Source organism: Chiroxiphia lanceolata, chromosome 5 (genome assembly GCF_009829145.1).
Source record: "Chiroxiphia lanceolata isolate bChiLan1 chromosome 5, bChiLan1.pri, whole genome shotgun sequence".
NCBI lineage: Eukaryota > Metazoa > Chordata > Aves > Passeriformes > Pipridae > Chiroxiphia > Chiroxiphia lanceolata.
Window position 1 is genome coordinate 34,222,397 of NC_045641.1, and position 23,956 is coordinate 34,246,352.

General features: G+C 41.8%; 1 protein-coding gene across 2 annotated transcripts in view; it reads right to left on the minus strand.

Moving 5' to 3' along the window:
* WIF1 (WNT inhibitory factor 1) overlaps positions 1-18,550 on the minus strand; it is a 44,346-nt gene extending 25,796 nt beyond the window's left edge. Inside the window, exons 1-2 of one of the 2 annotated variants that reach the window (XM_032689390.1) lie at positions 18,370-18,550; positions 18,133-18,272 (exon numbers count right to left, since the gene is read on the minus strand). In XM_032689390.1, the coding sequence (XP_032545281.1) occupies positions 18,133-18,272; positions 18,370-18,505 (276 nt within the window). In that variant the 5' untranslated portion in view covers positions 18,506-18,550. The remainder of the gene's footprint in view (positions 1-18,132; positions 18,273-18,369) is intronic. The other variant, XM_032689391.1, reaches the window with a different exon arrangement.
* Between the last annotated feature and the right edge of the window lie 5,406 nt (positions 18,551-23,956).

The window sequence follows — 23,956 nt, forward strand, 5'->3', positions numbered from 1 at the left end:
GTGCTTTATGTTTTCTTCATTTTACACGAAAGATGAGAAGTAACGCTAGTACCTGAAGCAAGGTAGGTAGCTTCAACTGTTGTATGTCACAGCTCAATAATCTAATGAAAGCTATATCCTTTCTAATTATGAAGTCAATGTATGTTAGCTTTAGAAGTAGATGTAAGAAATTAAGTATATTTTCTTCTCATCATTTTAAAGAGATCAGTGCTGAATGTTCTGTTCTGTTATCAATTAAATTACAAATATACTCTAATGCCAATTTTTTTCATTTAAAGAAAGAAACACATCAAAAATGTTCCTTTTTATCCCAGATCCATGAATATTTCTGGCTACACACACACTAGAAGATTCTACCATGCATTATCCATAGCAGATGCTCATGGCTGCATATGCCATAAATAAAATCATAAAGTGAGACAATGTATGTGTTCGTTAGGTGTTTACAGCATGGACCATTGCTTCTCCAAGATACTAACCACATTAGGTCAGAGGAGTTGGTCTGTCTACGTTCCAAGATGAAACATGAAGCAAAGTGAGACGAATTCCAACAAAGAGTATCCATATTGTGCATACCGGGCTATTGAAGGAGTCTGGCCACAGTATGAGTTATGTATATATATATGAACAGTTTGTTACTGTGATGCAGTCTAGACACTGCTGTAACGAGCAACATAATGGTGCCCCTTAGACAAGCAGATCATACACTGTCTGCCTACAGACTGCCTCTTTTTCTGCTAGGGACAGCAGCTTTGGCCTACTTGTTAATTGGTCCTGTCACAGAGTGGGTATACCATTTTTGCACTTCAGTGTGACACCCAGAGACTTGCTGTCAAGCCTCACAAGGCAGACCCAAAATGGGAGGCATACTTAACAATATGAAGTGATACAGAAACATGTTCTGAGAAAACCAGTTTACACAGAAGACAGGATAACCTGTTTTCCATTACTGGCTGCTAAGGGTATGGGAATGAACCAAACAGCAGGATTAGGAACTGCAGAGATACACAGAAAAGGAAGTTCGGTGTTTCTAAAAAAAAGGAGGACACAAATTAGAACTCAGTGAAATGGGCAATCTCAGAGTGATAGTGGTAACTAGGCAATGCTGTGGTGAAATGCTCGCGAATCTGCAGAGCTTGTTCTATGCTTGCTTTCTTCACATTAAGAAAACCATGGCAGACTGAAGAAAATCCATGTGTGAGAAGGAAGACTTTTTTAACAATGGAGTGAATCCTTGCATGAAACTTTCAACAATAACCACTTGTGGTTTTAATGGTTTTAGAAGAATGGTACAAAAACTCTCAGATTTTGTCAATGGAAGATGGCTAACTGGTGCTTAATGTTTCTTATGGCATGCAACTGTGGATGGCAGATCAGATCCTCCAAAAGCTGGAAAACAGTTGGAAAAGAGAAATTTCTTGTTTGCTATCAAAAGAAGCCTCAGATTTTGAAAGGTGACACTACAGGCTTCCAAGAATGCTTTGCAGTGGAGAGATAGGCAGAACTCCTTGCAGAATACATTAGCTTTTGGAGAGAGAGGCAGAACTCCTTGCAGAATACATTAGCTTTTGCTCCAAGTAGTGCAAAAGGAATTTCAGTAAAGATAAGTAACATGAAAAAGTCACTGTCAAGGAGCTTGGCGAGGTCACAAAATATTAGATTTAGATTATATTTAGCATAGTTTTTGGCAACTGTCTGCTCCTTGGGAGACATGGGAAACGGGGCAGCTACTTAGTCACTTTGAGCTGATATTTTCTCTCACCAGACCCTGAGCTCTGGAAACCCTTTAGCATTTGAAGAGGCCATTAAAGCCAATCTGAGATTGGAAGCTGAAGGGCTTGGCAGAAAGAGTGGGATTTGAGAGAGAGAGAGAGGTGAAAAAAAAAATCGAAGTATACCAGCAGAGCATTAACTCTGAAAGTCATCATCATATGCAGAAAAAGCAGGCTACCTGAGACAGAGGGACAAATAAAAGCCTATTGCACATTCCTGTCCACCATTAGCCTGCTAATGGAAATATGGTTTTGGTTTAGATCAGAGGCAAGCCCTTGATGCAGTAGGTATCTGCAGTGGGGACAGTGGGGCCATTACACAAGGCTAAAGCCTTGGAAAGCAGGATATAGGCAAACAGATCCATGCTAAGTAAAAACACACTGATACAAAGGCATGTGGCATGCAGGATTTCTTAAAAAACAGTCACAACAAATTTACAGCTTCTTGTTGAGAAGAGTCTGGGAGTTTCTTGCTCATCTACCTTGCAAAAAGAGCACAACTCTGCACACTTAGACTTCTTTTTTTAAAAGATTTTCTGTAATGTATTTTATCATAGCTTCACTGAGTTACTTTGAAAAAATTAAGCTAAAAGGTGACAAAATCATTCAAGTTTTGATAAATATGCACAGTTAATTACACCTTGAAAATCTCTAGCAAGGAATGATATTTCTCAGCACGAACCAGGCCTGGTGCACAAGTTTCCTTAAAATGTTTCTCACATATTTTACAGATGAATATTAAATACTCTGCTTTGGGGAAGGGGAGAGAAATAAACAGTACACCAAAAGAGAAAGAGCATTAAGAGTTCAGATTTAAGTAAGTAAAAGATACACAAACCTTAGTACCTTGAAATATTTAACAAAACTTATTGTTCTGGTATCCTGAGAATTTGTAAAAGCTATTTTTCCTGAAAGTTAATTCTTGTCCCAGGACAGCAAGGGCCAATTCATTCTTTGGTCACCCAGCAAAATATCAGTGCTCTCTCCAGTGGAGATTTCATGTTCAAAATCTCCCAAAGCTAATAAAAAGGGGAAAATTATTACTGCTCTTAGAGAAAAAAATTAAAACACTGTCTCATCAAGTTAGTTCCTAACAAAATAAGTCTCTACAGATCTACTACTTGCCACCTGAAACACATCTGTGTGGCTCTATCTACATTAAGAAAAAACTGCAAGGTTATTTTCTCCCCCCCCACAGCTTGAAAAGTAAGTAAAAAGCTTGTCTGGCTGATCCTGGGAGTTCATCTTTACATAGATTACAGACTGTTTGCAGTTTCCAGCTTTGGATAGATTTACTTATATTAATAATTACCCTGAAAATTCTTTTCAGAGAATCTCAAATAATTCAATAAAACCTTTACAATTAGGGAAATGATTGCACTAACAACCATGTAGATTAGTTATGACGGAGATCTGAACAGACACTACATTTAATTAAGCAGAATAGTTTTTAAAAGCACAAATGTAAACCTTAGAGATGGTGGCTCATCTGATGTGACAAGGAAAAGCTCACAGATGAAGAATACGCTAATCCACTTCTTGAATAGTGGTAAACATGGATAATGCACATAGATTCATTTTGGCCATGCTTCAAACTTCCAACCCTTTGTTCTTAAGCCTCACAGGATGGCTTTGAAGTTGAGGATAAAGCTCCTCTAGCACACCATTACCAAAGAACAACCTTCTGATTATGATCTCATGAAAGTGTAATCAATTACTTACACAAGTTAAAAGCCTGGCAAACAGCAAAGGTCACGTACTGGGCCTTTATTGAGTCCATGTGTTTCACTCTTGGCTTTAACTGGCACTCCTGTATAATAAATATAAATATCTCTCCTCAAAATGTAAGCAGTGAACTTAAGTTATGAAATCTCACAGCAGCTTTTGCCAGACTGGAGTCCCTCAAGAGTGTCAAACAGGGATGCTTCCACGTTCGTGTCTCCACGTGACAGAAAGTTTGCAGCACCTCTGAGTGAGAGTTTCTTTATTTACTGCTCAGCACAATTGTCTTTAGCCTTGTTTTCTAGGCAAGTGGGTGTTTAAAAGTTATGGTGAAAAGGTTTTGAAAAAAAATCAACTCCATCCTGACTAGTTGTTAGAAAAGACTTCTTTAAAACTGCTCTTTTAACATCTGCTGCGTTCATTTTCAAATGCCTGTTTGTGTGAAAATGAAATTTTCTTCTTGTTTTACAGTCTGCCATTGACCAAAGCAATTGTAAATACTACCATAAAAGAAGAACTAAATTCACTATAAAATATTTGAAAAGTGTATCTGAAAAGGAACTTGTGTTTGCTATTGTACCTGAAATCACACTGTTTTTCCACTGAGTGAAGACTCTGCTAAGTGCACATATATTACCATGTAATATTTCTATACACCATACAGGCCTCCACATAGTTATGTCCTCTGTAACTATACATTGCATTTTTCAAAGCAAGATGGTCTTATCTTCAGAGTAAAGCAGGGAAGTATATTCTTATCCCCAGTTTCTGATGAGAACTGAACAGTTTCTGCCTTTTGGGCTGTTTCCATAGGCAGGGTGAGCACAGTTTCATACGTGGGTTACAGTACCAGCCTTACAGAATCCAGTCTTTTGAGTTAGGTGCAGTGTATTTTCCAGCATTTAAATTAAATATCTGCTTTAAAGCCAGCTCATCTTTGACTTCCTGTATACTCAGAGGAAAGAGACCAGCATTTCCAAAAGAAAATTCAGCCCAGTCAGAGTCTGATTTACCAGCTGTCTTGAACCACCTTTCTCTCTCCCTGGGTGCAGATGGAATCTATTCACAGCATAGGCCTAGACTCTGCTGACTTGATTCAGGGTCAAGTTGAGCTTCCATATGAACCCTTTGAACATACTTGCAGGAATAAGTCCTATTCAGAAAGGTGGGAGGTTTATTTTAGGAAAGCTGCATCCTTCTGTTGTGGTGGGAGTTTTTTTGTTGGTTTTGTTTGTTTGTTTGTTTGGTACTTTTTGTTTGTTTTGGTTTGTTTTGTTTGGTTTTTGTTTTTCTCTGGACAATGTGACCTATCATGTATCAGTACAAATCCTGACAGAGAGGACCAGGAGCTGAAAGTTCCCCAGAATAATGTATTGAGCAAGAGAGAGAGACCTTAACATCATTTTTATTAAAGAAAATGCAAGAGGGACAGTTTAGCCTCAGACATGAATGTGTGGACCTTCCCAAGCCAAATTTACCTCTGATGAATAATAAGCAGGAGTCTAATAACAGCAAAAGTCTATACTCTGCTTTGAGATCACTGTCCCATTTGAGATTCAAGAGTTTTGCTAAGATCAGAGATATAATTTATTCCTTGATGCACAGCTATGGCAAATCTGGTCTGCTCTTGCAGACTGAGACCAAATCATCCTTTTTGTCACTCAATACATCCCAGATATGCTGGTAATTCCTAATTTCTGCTGAAGTCGTAGGCTGCTGGAGATTCCCCAAATCCCGCAAACCAACATTTATTGACAGATGAAGTGAGTAGTACTGGGCTGAGTGTGTTCTACAATACTTTCAGGAAGAAAGAAACACTGGAGAAGAACAATGTCCAATACCACAAACCTTGCTGAGCTGTCAGGTCTGCTCTCTGCATCACCAGTTGATGTAATCCTTTTGAATTTCAATAAAGCTTTCGATACTGTCTCTCATAAGATTCTTCTGGACAAAATGCCCAGCACACAGCTGGATAAACACATCATGTAGTGGGTGAGCAATTGGCTCATGGGTCAAGCACAGAGGGTCATAGCGAATGGGGAAACATCAGACTGGTGACCTGTCACTAGTGGGGTTCCACAGGGCCCTGTTCTCTTCAACATGACTTTGACACAGGACTGGAGGGGATACTAACTAAGTTTGCAGGTGACATAAAGCTGGGAAGAGCTGTTGCCTCCTTGAAGGCAGGGAGGCCCTGCAGAGACATCTCGACAAATCAGAGGACTGGGCAATCACCAACCATATGAAGTTCAATAAGGGGAAATGCCGGATTCTGCACCTGGGATGGGGCAACCCTGGATGTTTGTACAGGCTGGGGAATGAGATGCTGGAAAGCAGTGCCATGGAAAGGGACCTGGGGATCCTGGTAGATGGCAAGTTGAATATGAGTCAGCAGTGCTCTGGCAGCCAGGAGGGCCAACTGTGTCCTGGGGGCAATCACCAGCTGGTCGAGGGAGGGGATTGTCCCGCTCTGCTCTGCACTGGGGCGCCTCACCTTGAATATTGTTTTGGGAGTCACAACATAAGAAAGGTATTCAGCCATAAAGAGTGTCCAAAGGAGGGAAATAAAGATGGTCAAGGGCCTTGAGGGGAAGCCGTATGAGGAACAGCTGAGGTCACTTGGTCTGTTCAGCCTGGAGGACACTGAGGGGTGACCTCATTTCAGTCTACAACTTCCTTGTGAGGAGGAGGGGCAGGCACTGATCTCTTCTCTGTGGTGACCAGTGAGAGGATATAAGGGAATGGCCAGAAGTTGTATCAGGGGAGGTTTAGGTTGGATATTAGAAAAAGGTTCTTCATCTAGAGGGTGGCTGGGAGCTGGACCAGGCTCCCCAGGGGAGTGGTCACAGAGCACCAAGCCTGACAGAGTTCAAGAAGTGTTTGAACAATATTCTCAGGCACATGCTGTGACTCTTGGGGATGGTCCTGTGCAGGGCTAAGAGTTGGACTCCATGATCCTTACGGGTTCCTTCCAACTCAGCATATTCTGTGATTTTGTGATTCTGTGATCACTCCAGGGTACAGAAATTGTACTTACCATACCAGCCTGTGGGTCAAACCCTCTATGTCACTTTCACGGACTCACTGTGATACCAGTCAGCTGAGTTAATTTGTTTGGTTCTGCTTGGATTTCTGCCAGTTAGAAGATGCTTGGGGTTTGGGAGTTGATTCTCTGTTTTGATTTGATTTGCAATATTTCTGGTAGCTCAAGGCAGCCTAAGACTGCACTGTTGCACTTCCACGCTCTTCAGACACAGCCATGTGATGAGCTAACCAAGACAGTAGATCAAGTTAAAAGTTAATCACTTCTTTCTGTAGGGCTAGTTTTCAACCAGAACAGCTTCCTGAGAAGCCACATCAGCACTGGTACAAGAAAGAGAATGGAAATATGCGACCAGGGATAGGAACAAAGATGAAACAATGTCAGCTGCCAGCATGATGAAAGCTGTTGTAGAATGGCACTGCAAGAGAGGTGAATTGTTTCCATGCTGTTGACAGATGTTAAATTTCATTATCCTTTCATTATGGTGAGGGGAAGAAGCCAAGCTGAGAATCATTGCAGAAGGTGGTTCCTCAATGGACTGCTGAAGCCAACCAAACCTGCACCCCAACAGAGCACATGCATTTCCAATGGCACTGCCAGAGCTGTCATGGGAATACAAAGCTTTTATCTCTGTGGAAAATGAAAAATCTAAACACATGATCCCATCCTCAGAAATATCTTGTTATTGCTCATTAATGTTATACAGGTGGAATAATTCAAGATGACTCAGGTTTGTCATTTTTTTTAGCTTTAGGTTTCAGCAGTTCATGTTAATGGTTTTCTTTGCAGCAACCTCAGACTACAAGAACGTCTGAAACATGACCACAGAGCTGTACTCTGTAAATGGAATATGACACACCTCTCAGGAAAGTGAGACAGATGACAAGTGCTGTCTTTCTAAATGTGGCAGGCCACATAGGTGTGCTGGGCAGCTGAATTGAGAATAGGCTGCCCATCTGTTTTCAAGTGGCTTTCTTGCCACGTCTTAGAAAAATGTCATACAGAGTCTTACGGAACAGATTGGACAAGGATGCTGCACCAGGAGGCTTTTGTGACCATAGCAACCATACATACAGTCTCCCAGTGAGGAAATCCACTGGTCAGGATATGACTTGTCTCAGCTAAGGATGCTGCTGCTCTGGTGCAAAAGCAAGGCCCATGCTCTGCTGCTTTTGCCCATGAGGTGCTCAAGCAAACCGCACTGGAACATGGACCCTGAACCAAGTGAGCCCAACATTCCAACAGCCTTTGCCATCAGGGTGGTGCACCCAGCAAAGGGCTCCCTCCTGTGGATCTCCTACAATGTACCAGAGAAGGACTGTGCAGCAGGTACAGCTCAGGAGGCTGCAGCTGAGGAGGGTGCCACATAACCAGCTCTCTCCGGCTCTGTTTAGACAAGGGGCTCTCCCACACCCTCCCCGGTGGTGTGGGGACGGAGATTCAGTCTCCGCTCCACTCTAAGTGCAGAGACACGCTGCATTCAGTTCATGCAACATGCAACTATTTTCAAACTTAAATCTCTGAGGAACAAAGTAGCTTTTCTTCCTAACCTTTCTACCTGCTTTTTTTCTTAAGGAAATAGAGGAAATGCTATACAAAACCCACTTGTTTAATAAAAAGTTTCAAGAAGTCTTATGGCACCCAGTTAAACAGTCAGAAACCAGGAAATACCAGTGAATAATGCTGTATGTACAGACTTAACTCTGGTTTACAGGACATTAAAACCTCATTAAGAACACAAGCCATACTAATTCTCATATACGAGACATAACTCAATGCAGCTTCTTTTGCAACTGTGAATCTTATACAACCAAAGAACTGCTTCTGCAGATTTCCTCAGAGTGAATGGCTGTTATAAATGTAGAGTAATCTTTGAAAATTTGGCTCTTTCAGTCAACCTGGACACCTTAATACGCAGATTCACAATAAGCACTTGGTTGCAAGCTGTGTAGTACAAGACACGCAGAGGTTAGGGGAAAATATGCTTCCACATGAAGGCCAACTACCTTAATGTAATAGTTTGTTGCTGCAACCTTTCAATTGTATTAATACTGGAATACATATGTATTAAGGGTGGCATAAACTGCAATGCCACAACTTGCTGACCACAAGATTCATTAGAAATGTTTTTTGGGGAAATATGTATGGAAAAAAAATGTCAAGCCCAAACCGTGCTGGTCTTATGCAAATATCCACATATATTTCAAATGCAGATTTTTAAAGTAATAGAAGTCTGTTTTCAGAAAAATTATGATTTATATGTAGGCTATAACATACATCTGCAAGACAACAGGGGAACAATGCATCTCAGTTAAAACATCCACTTTCCATGATATACTGAAATGTGTGTTTAGTTAATAGTTGAATTTCCAACATGCAGGTTGTTCAACTTTAATCCAAGGCTTTGCTTTTTCAAAGAAATGTTCTCAGATATTCTCTGTGCTTTGAGAGTAGTTAGTAGCTCATCTTGTGCTTGCCAGAAATATAACTTAGACTCTACCACAGGAACTAATCTGTGTATAGCATTACTAAAATCTGACTTATCTGGAAGCCTACAATCAGAGATGAAAAGCAAGCTTCCCGTAAACATCTCTGCTGCTTGATTATCATCAGATAGATGCTTATGCATTTGAAGTAAACTGTCCTGTGAATGTGCCTGGGGTAAGAAAAACCAGATTTGATGTCAAGGCATAATAATAATGTGCAAAACAGTGTTGGAAACTCTCATAATTGAGTATCACTTCAAGCAATTCTGCTCAGATTAAGAAAAGCTCCAGCCCTCCTTTCTATGCCTCATCATGCTTAGGGGAGTTCCTGCAGACTGGCTCTTTCCTCCACCTTCCTCTCTCCTGAGTGGAATAACCAGACAGAGTCTGAGCAGGAGACTGGCACAACTCTCTTCTGTGCAGAGAGGATTAGTTTGGGGATTTTCTTCTGTTTAAACGGAAAATGGTTATAAAGGAATCAGAGAGGGAAGAATCTCACAATACCACGTTCACAGAAGGCAACGGCCATCCCTTTCTTTTCATCTCTCACAAAACTGGCTTTCTGCTTCCCGCTCTTCATGAGACCTCTGGACTGGGGAAGGGAAGAAATCCTGAAGAATCTGGGTATGCTCCATCACCTGCTCTAAACCACAAAGGGGAAAGACTTCACTGCAATTACCTCAGTCTTTGCAGAGAGGAACAAGAATATATAAATCAATATAAACCTACAGACGGAAGTTTGTGTTGAGGTGTTGGGGCTGGGAAGAGGTGGAGTAATAAGAGAATTTACAATAATTTGCAGAGATGGTGAGCTCTGTGCCTCCATGTCACCATTCCTCCTGGCAGTAAACTTTCAGATTACTCATCCTTTTAAATATTTCTCAGTAATTTATTTTAATGAATTTATACTGCTTGATTATATTTACAAGATGAGAAAAACACTATTTTTGGATGAATAAAAGTATTATATAAAGATGTTACACACTTAGAAATGTTTTAAATCTTGTAATTCTACTGTCAGGTTTCAACTCATAGAATCACAGAATGAAAGTAATAGTGTCATCATGACACTAAAAAAATTATGAAGTTTATTTGACTGTAAATGTTTGGCAGGACAACTGAAAAGGGTCCATAAATTAAGCAGGGTATTCACACCGATACAATTCAAATGTGAACTCTGTCACCAGGCAGGATAAGATACAGACTTTGTCCCATCAAAGAAAGTTGCTGTTATGTCAAGTATAAATGTGAAACCCATGTGGCTCTTGATGTGATGAAGGCTTCTAATTTCTGCCTGTAAGAGACAGTATAAGCTTCTCTACTCTGTATCTAATACCAGAGGGAGGCAACCTGTTGGGTCACAAGCTTTCAGCTGTGCTCTTTTGCCAGTACAGAAACTCAATCACGTCTGTGCTATCTAAATAGATGTTCCTTTGAAAAACTGGAAGGAAGGAGATTAAAAAAAGCACCAGCATAAACAAACAAACAAACAAACAAATCAACCAAGGCAACTGCCAATATGCCCTGCTGGCAAATTATTTCCCAGCTCTTAATATGGCTATGCATGTCATTGGTTGCTTGTGATTACAGACCCAGGTAACTGTATTTTGCCTCTCCTTCCTCTCTGACAGATGACAGATGTGCTCTGCTGTACAACCTGCCTGTTCTCCCTGACAGTCCCTGCAAGGAACACTGCAGGCACACAGCTGCTTGCAGCAACTGCATGTATCTGTGGCTTCAAGAGGGAAAAATAAATTTGTTTCAACCCAATTACTCAAATGGACTCCATTTCAACAGTTCAATTTACTTCCCAGAGTATCTGCAAGGAAGAGAACTGGCCAAGGCTCAAACTTGGAAAAATGAAAGCAGTGTTTACTGCAGTTTAAACGGAACAGGTTGAAGTTGGTACTTGCATTCCTTACTGAAAGTGTTCAGTGGCCTATGCGGTTTTAAGTGTCAGATTCTTACTGGCTGTATCAATATTCACATATTTGCAAGTTGAGGGCAAGGAGAAAACATTATAGGGAGAGCCTATCTTCTGCTCATCAACAAGCTGTGATCTCTCCATGTCTTCCATGTGGTCTGAGGAAAAATAGGTTCATAAACACAGTACTGAAGGCTCTGAACTCATTCTCTGATGGTCAGGATGGTCTAAGAGCCTGCCCTCTCCTCCTCTGGCCAGCAATCATTGCACAGGCTGCCTCTGTGGCCCTTGCTACTGGTTTCTGTGCTTCAGAGCTGGAGACAGATCTTCTCATTAGTGGGCTGCTGTTTGGGGAGTTTGTTTTCCCTGGTGATGGGCCAAAACCTTAGGCTGGGAGACTGCCAGGTCTGATGTCAGTCATATTTATTTCCTTTAGGATCAGGTGGGTTTAACTAGCTGTTTATCCAGGCAAAGGGGTAACTTTGGAGGATCTGTGGGACCAGGTCTGAAAGCAGGGTTTGGTTGTCAAGTTATTTACTGAAGTATTTGGCTGTGATGGCAGCAAGTGCTGAAGTAGCTCAAGGTAATTGCCCACTTTTCCTTGTATAGTCAAACAAGATGGACTCCACCAGTTGGTTGCAAAACAAAGCAAACTTTCATTCTCCATGCAAAAAAATCCAGGCGTCTTCTTGCTGTTTGGCTGAAAAAAAATCCACCCCAAAGCTTTGCAAGCCATTGCTAAGGTGTTCTACGAACAGACTATGAATCCACATACTATGGTGGATTTCAGGTATCATAGCTGGATAAAGTCTTCTAGTGCCTCTGTACAACAGTATGTATTTGCTTTATCTGTATTCCTTCCTTTTGAAGCAGATTTTGGTTTGCTGCTTTACTGTGCTTGTACAAGCCAGTCTCAGTTTTTTATTCCTGGCTGGCTCATTTTTTGTTAATAGCTAGCTTGAGAGAGGAGACCAGTGGCTTTTGTGGACCTTGACTTAAGTAAGGCCTTCAGCACTGTCTCCCACAACATTCCCACAGAAGAAGCAAGGAATTGGCATTACATAAGAAAGGTGGACTGCTCCAGTTGGAGGCCAACTGCTAGTGGTGTACCTCGGGGTTGATACTAGGTCTCATACTGTTTAATGTTTCCATTAATAACCTGGACTTTGTGACAGAGTGCACCCTCAAAATTTTGTAGATGGTACAAGACTGGGAGGAGTGACTGATACACTAGAAGGTCCTGCTGCCATCCAGAGGGACCTCTACAGGATGGAGGAATGGACAGAGAGGAACCTCATGAGGTTCATCAAAGGGAAGTGCAATAACCTGCACCTGAGGAGGAACAATCCAAGGCACCAGTATATGCTGGGGGCTGACCAGCTGGAAAGCAGCTTAGTAGAAAACTGCCTGGAGATCCCAGTGGACACCAAGTTGACGAGGAAGCAGCAATGTGCCCTTGTGACAAAGAAGGCCAACAGCCTCCGGGGGCTGCAGCAGGCAGAGCCCTGCCAGCCTGTAGAGGGAGGTATTACATTTCCACCATGTCTGGGCTACAGTTTGATATAGTGAAGAGCTTGGCCACAAACAAAGAGTTAAAAAGCAAATAAGCAAGCAACAACCTCCCAGCATAACGAAAAAAATCCAATATGGTAGAACAGCAGAATAAAAGAAACTAATGCAAGTAAAATAGCATCTTTCAAAAGGTGGAATTTGTACACAAAAAGGAAAATAAAAGAAGAACAAACCCTGGCAAACCAAGTGTAAAGCCACAGGGAGGTAAAATAAAAGATATTTTGTGATGCATTTTCTTGAAAGCTTTAAAAATATTAATCAGGAACTCATTGTTCTGAGCTAAGGTATACAGTTCTGAAAACTCTGTTCAATGTCATGCAAATATCTACTACATATCAGTTTTGAAAGCTCTGGGTAGCATCATATTCCTTACATATCTGCATACCCTCGGAAAAGTGTGGTTTCTTACATTTGCTTTGTATGTACGTAATTTACTTGGCTAAAAGCAAGTCAGTCATTCTTGTAGCTACCCAAAAAAACCTCTTTGGAAAGCAACAGATGTTGTTAAATACATGAAAAATTCTTCTAGTTAGCTCTTACTTTTTACTCAGTGGCATTACTTGTAATGGCATTAACTTTAGACCACTAAGAACATACCTGTGAAACTGTCTGTTAAAACAGAGGTGATGTTGACAGAAAACATTTTCACTTCCGCAAAGAAGAGGAAAGCAACACAGCCTGGATTTATATTTCAGGAAAGCTGTTAGTAACACAGGGAGCGAAATCTGTACATTTTCACAAAATACAGTCTTGAAGCTTGGGGTGTCCTTGTTAGTTCCAATGCTTTTCAACAGTTATGTTGTACATTGCAGCCACTACCGTAAAAGTAGTGAAAATATTTATTACTCTATGGGTTTTTTTTGCTAAAACTGTATCAGAATATTTATAGAAAGGATAAACAATGAAAATCTTAAAGAATGGTTTACTTAACACAGCTTTACACTGCTGTGTAAAAAGAATAATTGTGTAGTTTACACATATATCATGTAAATTACTATGGAACCCAGATGTAGGTTACACTACAAGGTGCTTTGTAACTCATCTCTGCTGAGCAATAAATCCCTCCCCCTTTTCTTCTTGGCAAAACTTTGAGAAACTTTACTGCTGTTTTCTATCAGCAGATAGAACAGATGGCTGGCACATGCCTGCTTTACTAAGAAAGTGGGATCACCACAGTATTACTTTGATCCCTGGTGGCATGTCTACAACACAGAGATGCAAAATACCACAGCTGAGCAGAATCTAAATATTAAAGGTTTGGTGCTGTGCTCTTGATATGAGAACTCCCTGTCTAAAAATCATGCTCACAATATGTAAACATCTTCACATTCCACATGGAAATTTTGGTACAGAGCTCAGAAAACAAAGTATTTCCCTTGTCTGGTGATGGGAAACCACAGTGAAGGTACTACTGTAAATCCCAAGAGCGTGAGTTTATGCAATTACTTTGACCAAATTTGAGAACAGCCATACTTTTGCTGGGGAAAAAAACCTTAAATTTTGCATATGAGACATTTTTTAAACTGAAAAGCATCACTGTCATCACTGGGTATGTATAAGATATTTACAAAAAGTTCAGCAGTTTCTTTGAAGAAAAGTTTCCTTTGAACAATTACATGTTTTGAAATTCAATATTTTTTCGTTTCTTTCAGTTCATCAGGGAAATAGCCATGTTTGAATGGAACACCCTATTGCATCACTAATGCCTTAAAACTGATCTGTTAGCTTTTCTCTGGGCAGGAAACAAATATTCTCCTGGCATAGCTGGATATTCCATTTTACCTTCGCGGTCAGGCTACACCTCAGCCATATAAGCCAATTCCAGAAAACTCAGCTGAGCTATTCAGTGTTGATGGTCACATGCTGAGGTCAGAATTAGCCTCCAGGAGCTGTTCATTACAATATAGAAACAATACTAAAAAATGCACTGATGACGTATATCCCCTTTTTCTGAGAGCTGGGCATCTTTTTTTTTTTACTCAACGTTATCAATTACTCTTTGAGAGTTATTTCAGATGCCACATCGTGGGCATGCATTCAACCATGCACCAGGAGAGGAGTTGTGGGGTACTCATAACAGTGGAGACTGGGAAGTGAGCTGTTACAATAATTCATTTGACCTCAAATACTTCTCTCATACCTGAAAGGAAGAAAGCAGCATGGGCAGGTTGTAGCCCAGACTGACTGTTTCTGTGGATCAGACCAGTGACTGTTACAGAACAAAAATTCCAATTTGCTTTTTGGTTTCTTTTTTTACCCCTTGTCTATTAAAATCAACCTGGCTGCTGCTCTGTCACTGAGTACTAATCAACTTTTTTTTTTTAATATGGTTCTCTCCCACCAATGCTCACTCACATGTGAACTTCATTGTATTGCTGTCAGAACTCTCACTGGAAATTGAGCATACATACTGGGGTTTGTGGATTTGGAGCTTAAATACCTGTCATAAGTTCCTAAATGCTGTAGAGATGATGTTATCACTGCAATCTTCGGTACCTTCCACTGGTGGGCACAGTGAAACATGCCACAGCATTAGTCAGCATGATAAGGTCTCACTGGAAAGTTTATAAGCTCAATCTTCTGCAGATGACAACATCACCATTAGGAATAAGAGCAAGAAGCACACCAGTGAGCTCTAGTGGTTACAGAGATGCCTATTGTATATCATATATTAACACTAATTTTTGCTTTTTTAAACCTTTTAAATCAAGGAGCAATCTTTGTCAATTTTACCAGATTACTTTTTTTTTTCTAAAGAGAATATAACATCTGCGATCTTAGTTGAAATTCATAGGCAAAAGCATAAAGTGCATAAAAACATGACAATCCCATTTTGCAGTATTTTAACCTTTTTGTAACCCCTGGCTCATCCTGACTGCACTAGCAAAAATTATTTTCAGTACCTTCAGATCCTTAAATTTTGGGGTTCCTTTTATATTTTCTAATAATTAATTAGAAGTAATGGACTATGAACTAAAAGCAACTAATGCTTTTCTTTGGTTAATGTTTTCTAGAGAAAATGGTTTTAATTGTTTATCATACAAAATCTTTCTCACATAAAATGTATCTGGGACACAGAGGCCACTGTATCAGAAACATAGTATCCAAATGCAGAAGGTTTTTACCGCTTCAGTTTACACAGAATACGGGTATAACCTAGTCCTTACAATGTGCCTTTCAGCAGACATTTTTGAAATAGAATATTCAGCAATGCAAGACTGAGAAGCATTGCCACTCCCTGGGTTGGTTTTTTACTCGCCTAGAACTTGGATCATTATTTGTCCCAGGAGCAGGTAGATGGAATCTACCCACATGATATTTGTACCCACTTTCCACAGGTGTAAACAGGATGCAAGGTGCCCTGTTGGAGATCCCAGGTGTGGTGGGTTGATCTTGTCTAGCTGCCAGACACTCACTCAGCTGCTCTCTCACTCCCTCATCTTGTTGATATCAGGGCTAGGAACTATGTAATGCCATAGACAGGATCTCCTGTACCTACTCAGAAGTCTATCTATAGATCCAAAAAGAGGCTAGTCATTCCTAAAGGCTACTGAGAGCCACTAAAACCTTGCAACCCCAGAGAAACATCTTCAAATTTCAAGTGGGATACGAGGTTAAGAGGTATCTAAGGCAGAAGACTCACGGAAGAAATATTCAGTTTTACCAAACAGGAGGCAACTGTATGTTAGTCAACAGCTGTTTTACAGAAAGCAGGCTAGTACTTCAGCATCTCAAATGTCTTTCTTCTTTCAAAAAGGACTAGTTTCTATTCCTTTTCCTTCTTCCTTTCTTGTTCCTCTTTCCCCTTTTCCCTTCTTTTCCTCTTCTTCTCTTCTCTCCTCCTCTCCCCTCACTTCCACTTCCCATTTCCTCTTCCCTGACTTAAAAATTTCCATAAAAAAGTATAGGTAATAAAGGTAGCAAGTATTTAGCACTTTCCTGGATGTGTCAATGGAAACTTTAAGAACGTGTATACTTAAAACTAAAATAGAACATTGGGAAAAAAAAGTAAAACTGCACTCATTTCTTCCTCTCATAAAATATTGGAAATTCTGGAGAAACACAATGTTAATTTAACCATTTAGGTATTTCACTTAGTAATTATGCTCTGTCTATGAGGAATTCAGTAATTCAGAAAATAGGAAGAGGACTAATGGATTAAACAGCTTTGCTACTGCTCAGAAGGTATTTTGTCCTGCAAGTTGCATTAAGCAGAACATTTGCCTATACTGTCTTTAAGCCTGTGAGTCTTCTCACAGACATCAGTGTTAGAACCATCTTTCCAAATGACCTACTTGTAGGTAGCAAAGGAGAGATAGGAGAGCACAAGAAAGAAATACAAGAGAAGAAGAACAGGGTTCAGTCTAACACCTCGATTGCCCTTTCCAAAAAGAGCTAGTTTTGAACATCATGAACATCAACTGAAGCTGGCAGAGAAATGGAGCAGGAAATACAATCCCAAAAAACACTCATTATTTCTAGGTACCTAAATGCCAACTCTTGGCGTATAAAGTTGTTTTCTCTGTAAAGCTGGATAGGAACGCCAAAGACCTTGAGCAAGTCACTTAGCCTTTGTTGAGCAAATTTTGTCTCTCCACATTCCGCCCTCTCTCTACAGGAGGAGATGAAGCATTTCCTAAACTCAGAGGCTTTGTGAGGACAGCAAAAATTGCAAGGCCTCGGACAACACCTCAGACAATGCCAAACAAATTCTGCAGCTAGAAAGAGTATTTTCAAACAACCAAAACCACAACCAAATTTGTAAAACTGCAATTAGCTGAATTATACAACCAATTTTCACCGAGTAATTAGATGTAAATATTGCTTAATCACTAACAAGTTCTTTATTGTATAAAATCAATGCTCGGTATTGTAAAAATGAATTAATTTTATCCATGGTTTTTATGTCACCATGATTTTTTTTGTATCCATGATAATGTATGCTAACAACTTTCAGCTTTATGCAAATTCAACATATGTTGTCAGTGTGTCAAATCATGCATATGTTTCTTCATGAAAATATGTCACAAATTCTTACTTTTTCACAAAAGAATCCAAAGGACTCAATACACGGCAGATTTACATGGTTTGGAACTTAACTTGATAAAATGAAGTCTACAGAAGAGAATTATTATTTACCAGAACTACAAATTAAGCCTGCACATTTAGCACATAGAGAGCAATGAATAACCTCTAGTGTATGTCCATAAGCCAAAGAAAGTGGAAAGAAAACTGCATCCCCGTAACTACAGTCCGATATGAAATTTTATGACAAGTACAGGCAACTGGGGTCTTCCAGGTGAACTCTGGCTCGCGTGCCACCAGCCTGCAGGTTCTCCAGGGCCCGAGACATCCGACTCTCCCACGCACCTTACAACCCCGTATCCAGCGCACTTTCCCAGCCATCCGGCCGGTTTCTCGCTGCTCCCCGAGCCCGCCCGTGCTCCGGCGCCCCGCTGGGATGGAGGCGATGCCCAGCGGGGCCGGCGAGGGGCACGACGGCCGGTGATCCACACCCAGGGCCGTCCGCGCACGCTTCGGAGGGGCTTTCCGCCACTATTCCAAAGCCGAAACACCTGCCCGGCTTTACAGCGGCCCCATCTCGACACCTACCCGTCCTGTTGCCTGCCAGGTGAAGTTCATGGCGTGGATGCCGACGGGGATGGCGGGCATCCTCTGCTGGGCTTTCCTGAAGTCGTGGGTGAACGGGGCCATCTTCCCCTCGGACACGATCAGAATATCCTCCTCGAAGCCTGCGGAAGGCAAAGTGGCGCGATGGCCGGCAGCCCCGCCGGGCTGGGCTCCGCTCTGGGCTCCCGCCCGCCGCTCGGGGGAAGCGGCCCCACTTACCGATGAGGACCCGCGCTTGCTGGGCGTCGATCCACATGTAGAGGGTGTCGGGCTGCCGCGGCGCGGCCCGCAGGCTGCAGAGGCTGAGCGCGCCGCAGAGCAGCGCGGCACAGCACAGCCGCCCCGCCGGGGCCATGCTCCCGCACCGCCCGCCCGGGGCTCGCCGGCTGCCTCGCCGGCCGCGCCCGTCCTCCCTCCCTCCGTCTGCCGCGGGGCGGCCCCGGCGGGGCGGGCACGGGGAGGGCGGCGCCGCAGGCAGCAAGCAGCGCGGGCTCCGCACACCCCTGCCCCCGCCGCGGACCGCGGGGCTGTCAGCGCTCCGCTCCCGGGGCTGCTGGTGGCCGCCCGCTCCCGCAAGGAGTGCCGAGTGCCGAACAGCGTGCGTGACCCACGCCCCCTCTGTCACAGGGGACCTGTGACACGGCGTCCCGCCCTCTCCCCGTGTGACCCTCCCCGCAGGGGCACCCCGGCCGTCAAGGTGGCACCACCACGGCCACAAATGCGTCGCTGGAGATACTCGTTTCTTCGTGAAGAAACGAAGTTTGTGCACAGCCGTCCCCTGGCCACACGTGCGGTCTGAGTCAGGGGCTGGGCGGCATCACCGAGACGGCAGCATGGTGCAATGGGGTAGGGCCTCCCAGAGGAATCCCGCGAAAGTGGGGCGAGGCGCCCAACCGCGCTGTTAGGTGAGGCCCTAGGGCGAGCCACCAGCCGGACAGTGCACAGGGACAGCGCTGCCCCAGCCCCGGGGAACGGCGGGGAGAATGTGCTAAGGGAGAAAATACTTTCACCTGCCGTTTGTCCAAGGTCTCGAGAACACTGGAGACTGAAAAGCACTAAAATGTTGCCGTTTACAGAGAAACTGGAACTGCCTCAATATAGAAACTAGTAAAATTGAAAGCATTTTCTTTTCAAAAAGTTAGTTAAACAGAATCATGCCTTTTAAAGGAATTAAAAATATTGTTTCTAAATTTTCCGGATTCTCATAAGGAAAAGAAAAGGGGTTTTATTAACAACAACAACAACCAAAACAAAACACAAGTGGAAACTAACCAGGATAGATAAAGTTTGAGTAAAACCCCCAACTTTCTGTCTGTAATGTTCTGCCCAGAGCTTGAGGGTATTTTCTGCCTATGATTAGCGCACTAGATGCTACTGGTGCTGCACCTCATCCTGTAAGCATTAAGTGCCAAAGTTAACTGCCAGGAATGGAATTCTTCATGTGATGGAAAACAACGTGAAGTTGGTCTTGCTTTTCCAGGCAGATCTAATCAAGCAGTGTCTTCATAGCAGCTTACACACAGGAAAGAGATACTGAGCTGTATTATTGTTTTCTTTTCCCCTTTGAAGGGCAAAGGTAAATTGATAACAGTAAATTGATAATGGCATCTCCTTCTGAGGAATCTTCTGCCACTGTCAGTGGATCACTTCAGTAATCCCGTAGCGCTGTTCCTGTCCTGGAACAACACAAATGTGTACCAGAGAAAACCACACATATTGACTTGTTGTGTGTAGGTGTGTACATATATATATATAGGTATACGTTCAGAAATACCTGGTGATTGTGAAGCCCAGTGTTAAAACAACATCTCCACATGTTTCATACACAAGTACGTGTAAGGCACCCATGCACCTCCCAGCACTTTCCAACACTTTTACTCCCAGCTTCACTGCATTTATGGGTGGGAACCTGGGACATGGGTAGTGTCTTGTACAAGGCTACCTGAGGAACATATTTGTGGGTGAAAGTAGGCTGGAATAGAGTTCTAAATCCTCTGGCAGAACCCTGGTAACTTGCCCAGCAGGAAAATCTTAGGCTCCAAAGCTGGAGTCAGTGTATGTACTCTAACAGAAATGCCCCACCTCTAGATGCTTGTTAGATAGTGGTGACAATTACTATTTTTTAGTTATTTTGTAGTGTGACCAGCAGGTCAAGGGAGGTGATTCTCCTCTCCTGCTCTGCTCTTGTGAGACTCCACCTGGAGCACTGCATTCAGTTCTGAGGTCCCTAACATTAGAAGGACGTGGACCTGTTGGGACTGAATCCAGAACAGGGCCACACGATGATCGGAGGGCTGGAGCACCTCTTCTCTGAAGACGGGCTGAGATAGTTGGGGTTGTTTCAGCCTGGAGAAGGCTCCAGGGAGACGTTATAGCAAGCCCTCCAGTACCTAAAGGGAACCTAGAAGAGAGGTGGAGAGGGAATTTCTACAAGAGCCTGTAGTGATATGAGAAGGGAGAATGGCTTTAAACTGAAAGTGGTTAGGTTTAGATTAGGTATTAGGAAGAAATTCTTTACTGTGAGGGTGGTGAGGCACTGGAACAGGTTGCCCAAAGAAGTTGTGGATGCCCCATCCCTGGAAGTGTTCGAGCCAGGCTGGATGGGGCTTTGAATAACCTGGTCTAGTCAAAGATGTTTTGGAACTAGATGGTCATTTAAGGTCCCTTCCAGCCCAAAACATTCTATGTTCTATGTTTCTATGATTATAATTTATTTTGTGTTAAATATGTTTTTATCTCGCACTCTCCGCTGTGGCTCCTCTGACTGACTGCATTCGGAGAAGGAGAGCTGTGGGCGACGTGTCCCGCGTCCCGCCCTCTGGGAGCACCAGGCCGGTGCTTTCCCGATTCCCGGGACCCCGGGACACTGCCGGTGCGAGGCCGCCCTCTGCCGGCTGCCGCAGCCCCTGCAGGCCCCGCTCCAGCAGCGTGATGGGGACCTTATCCCGCGGGGTGAGCTGTCAGGGACCTCCCTGAACGGTCTGATAAACATCTGATCTGAGAGATTCGCTTTCAATGGATCTTCAAAAAAAAAAACCGCCCCAAAAAATCCCCTCCATCTCAGATAGAGGTTTGAGATATGTGTCAGAGAACAGTTTAATAATTATTTTGGAAAAAATTTCATTTTAAAAGGCAGAAAAATATTTTGGTTTTAAGAATTAAATATGATTAAATCTTCTTAGTTTCAAATATACAAGCAATTTTAATTTTGCAACAAAAGAGAATACAGAGAGGAAAAATAGGATCTGAAACATAAAGCTTTCAGGAAGAGGTTAAAATAGGACCTCAGTACAGGTAAGAATTTTTATATTCTAACACAACGATTTACATGCTTATTTATCTCTCATAGGGGCTTTCTTAAGATCCAGCAAAGGAAGATGATTTAATCGTCAGTTAATAATCCTGGAAAATCATTTCCAGAACTGTGATGGTACGATTTAAACACTCCTCAGTCAACAGTGCAGTAGAAATGAGCTTACTTTCTGCAGAAATTAGTTGGCATGTTGTGACTGAAAGACTGCTCAGTGGGTATGTGTTTGTTCTGGCAGACTATTCTAGCCCATAGACACCTCTGTATGTGTTTGAACACCATGTGTCTTTCTTTCTCTCCTCCAACATCTACCAAAGCTTAGGTGAGTCCTGTGTTAGTGCCGAGACTGACCTGTTGTAATGCAGTGTTTGTTCTCCCCAGTTTCTCTCTTTTATAGTATTGTAGTACGATGAGATTCATTGAGGATAAAGTTTGCCAAACTTTTGTTCATACTGCCTGCTTGCATTCAATGTAGAGATCTAGGTAAAAGCTTGCTGTATTTTTTCCTGATCTCTTATTTAATGTCTCTTTGTCCTAGCTTACATGACACAATCCAGGGAAGAATGGTCAAGAGAGAGGATTGGAATATATTTGGGAAAGCAAATATTTGTGGTTCTGTGTTTAATGAAATGGAAAACATACATGAAAACAGAACTGTGTTGTGAGTGTGGCTTCACTAACTTTCATAGCAATGCATATATAGTGCATTTGTGGCCTACTGTGACATTCATTGCAACTGACAGCATCCCCCTGATGACAGCCTTGGAATGATTTAATGAATGGATGCTTTGAATGATGATACATCCAGGGGAGGATATGGAAATCAGTGCCTGATGCCCTTTGATCATCAGTTATGAATAATATAAAAAGATGGAGAAAAAGGTATAGATAATAACAGTACTGGACATAAATATGGCCTGAGGTGATAATTTTCATTCCAAAGGTATAGATGCTGCTTCACCTCAAGTCTACAGAAATAACAAATACATATTTTATCAGTTTGTTTTTATGTGGTGAACACTGGTAGATAATAACTAACACCTGCACAATTTAAATAAAGAAGACGCCAAATTGCCGCAGGATTTTCAGAAGTGCTCAGTCTTCACTAGGTTTATTCACTGAAGTGAAGCACAAAATTCCTGCCAGTTTCAGCAGAAACAAAGCTTATGCATTGGGAATTAGATCCCTTTAAATGTTTCCTGCTTAGGCCAAAACAACTGGCATTAAGCACTGGCAGGAAAAAAAAAAAACAACAAATAAAATCATAGAACTAGTTTTATTAGAAAAATCAGTTTTTTCTGAAATTGGAATACACTGAATTTTCTGAGATTTCAATGGGAAATTAAAGACTCAACTTAATTTTTCTGAATATAATATACCAGTGATTTATTTTAGAACATATGCTTTATCGTAGTTTTAAAACTATGTTAAAGCAACACTGAAGGTTGTAACATTACCTTCTCTAGAAACAGAAGTCTCCTATTTTATATCACGTATGATACAGTTCATTATCTGTTCTGTTTCTTTTCCTACAATATTCCTGGCTCATCCATTGGAGAGCACAGAATTAGTCTGGCTTTGAACCAGTATGGTACTGAAGAAGACAATTATTTTTCAAGTCGTTGTCTCATTTGTTGCTGTAGTTGAAAAGTGTAGCAAATGAAAGCTTGCAGAAGTAAAAATTACCACATTGCTAAAGAGTTAGAGAGAGATATCCCTGTCTAACTTGCCATTCTGGGGATGAAGAGTAAATCTTCTCCCAGCTTCGAACTGCCTATTTATTTTTCATGAGCATTACCTTGATCTGCAGACTAAGGAACTGTTTATCCTCCTTCTCTCCACTACTTGGTGCTCTAAATATTATCAGGATTTGAGTTGCTTGTCCCTTGCCTACTGTGCACTTCTTTGCTTTCTCTTTATATCAGATCTCTTCCCTGGTCCTAGTCATTCTTCTTTGCTTTCTCTGGCTCTTCATTACCTCAGCATACTCTTTTTGGGGATATGTGGCAAATACTGTTCACAAGGCCACACCATTCATTTTTCTTGAGAACACAGTTTTATTTTTTAGCTTGTTTTCCTATGAAAATGACATCTATACATCGTTCACAGTGAACTGATTAGTTGATTTCTACCATTTTTGACAGATTAGTCTTAAACCATATTTAATATCTTATTTAAGTAGTTAGTAGTAGAGTAGAAAAAAAAGAGACATGTCCTGTCTGTATTATATTCTACATATAATATAATTACTTTTCCCTAGATGTGTCAAAACACAGGGGGAACTTGAGTCGATGATTACACATTCTCAGACAGAAAATCAATTAGTCGTGAGATGCAACTGTAGTAATCCAGTCTGTGTTAGATTCAGTACCCTCTGAGATTGCTAGTACGTTCGTTATCCTATTTCTGCATAAACTAACTGTCTTTAGCTTTTTTGTTTGTTGGTTGGTTTTGGTTTATTTTGACAGTCTCACTTATGTCTGTTTGGGGCAAATC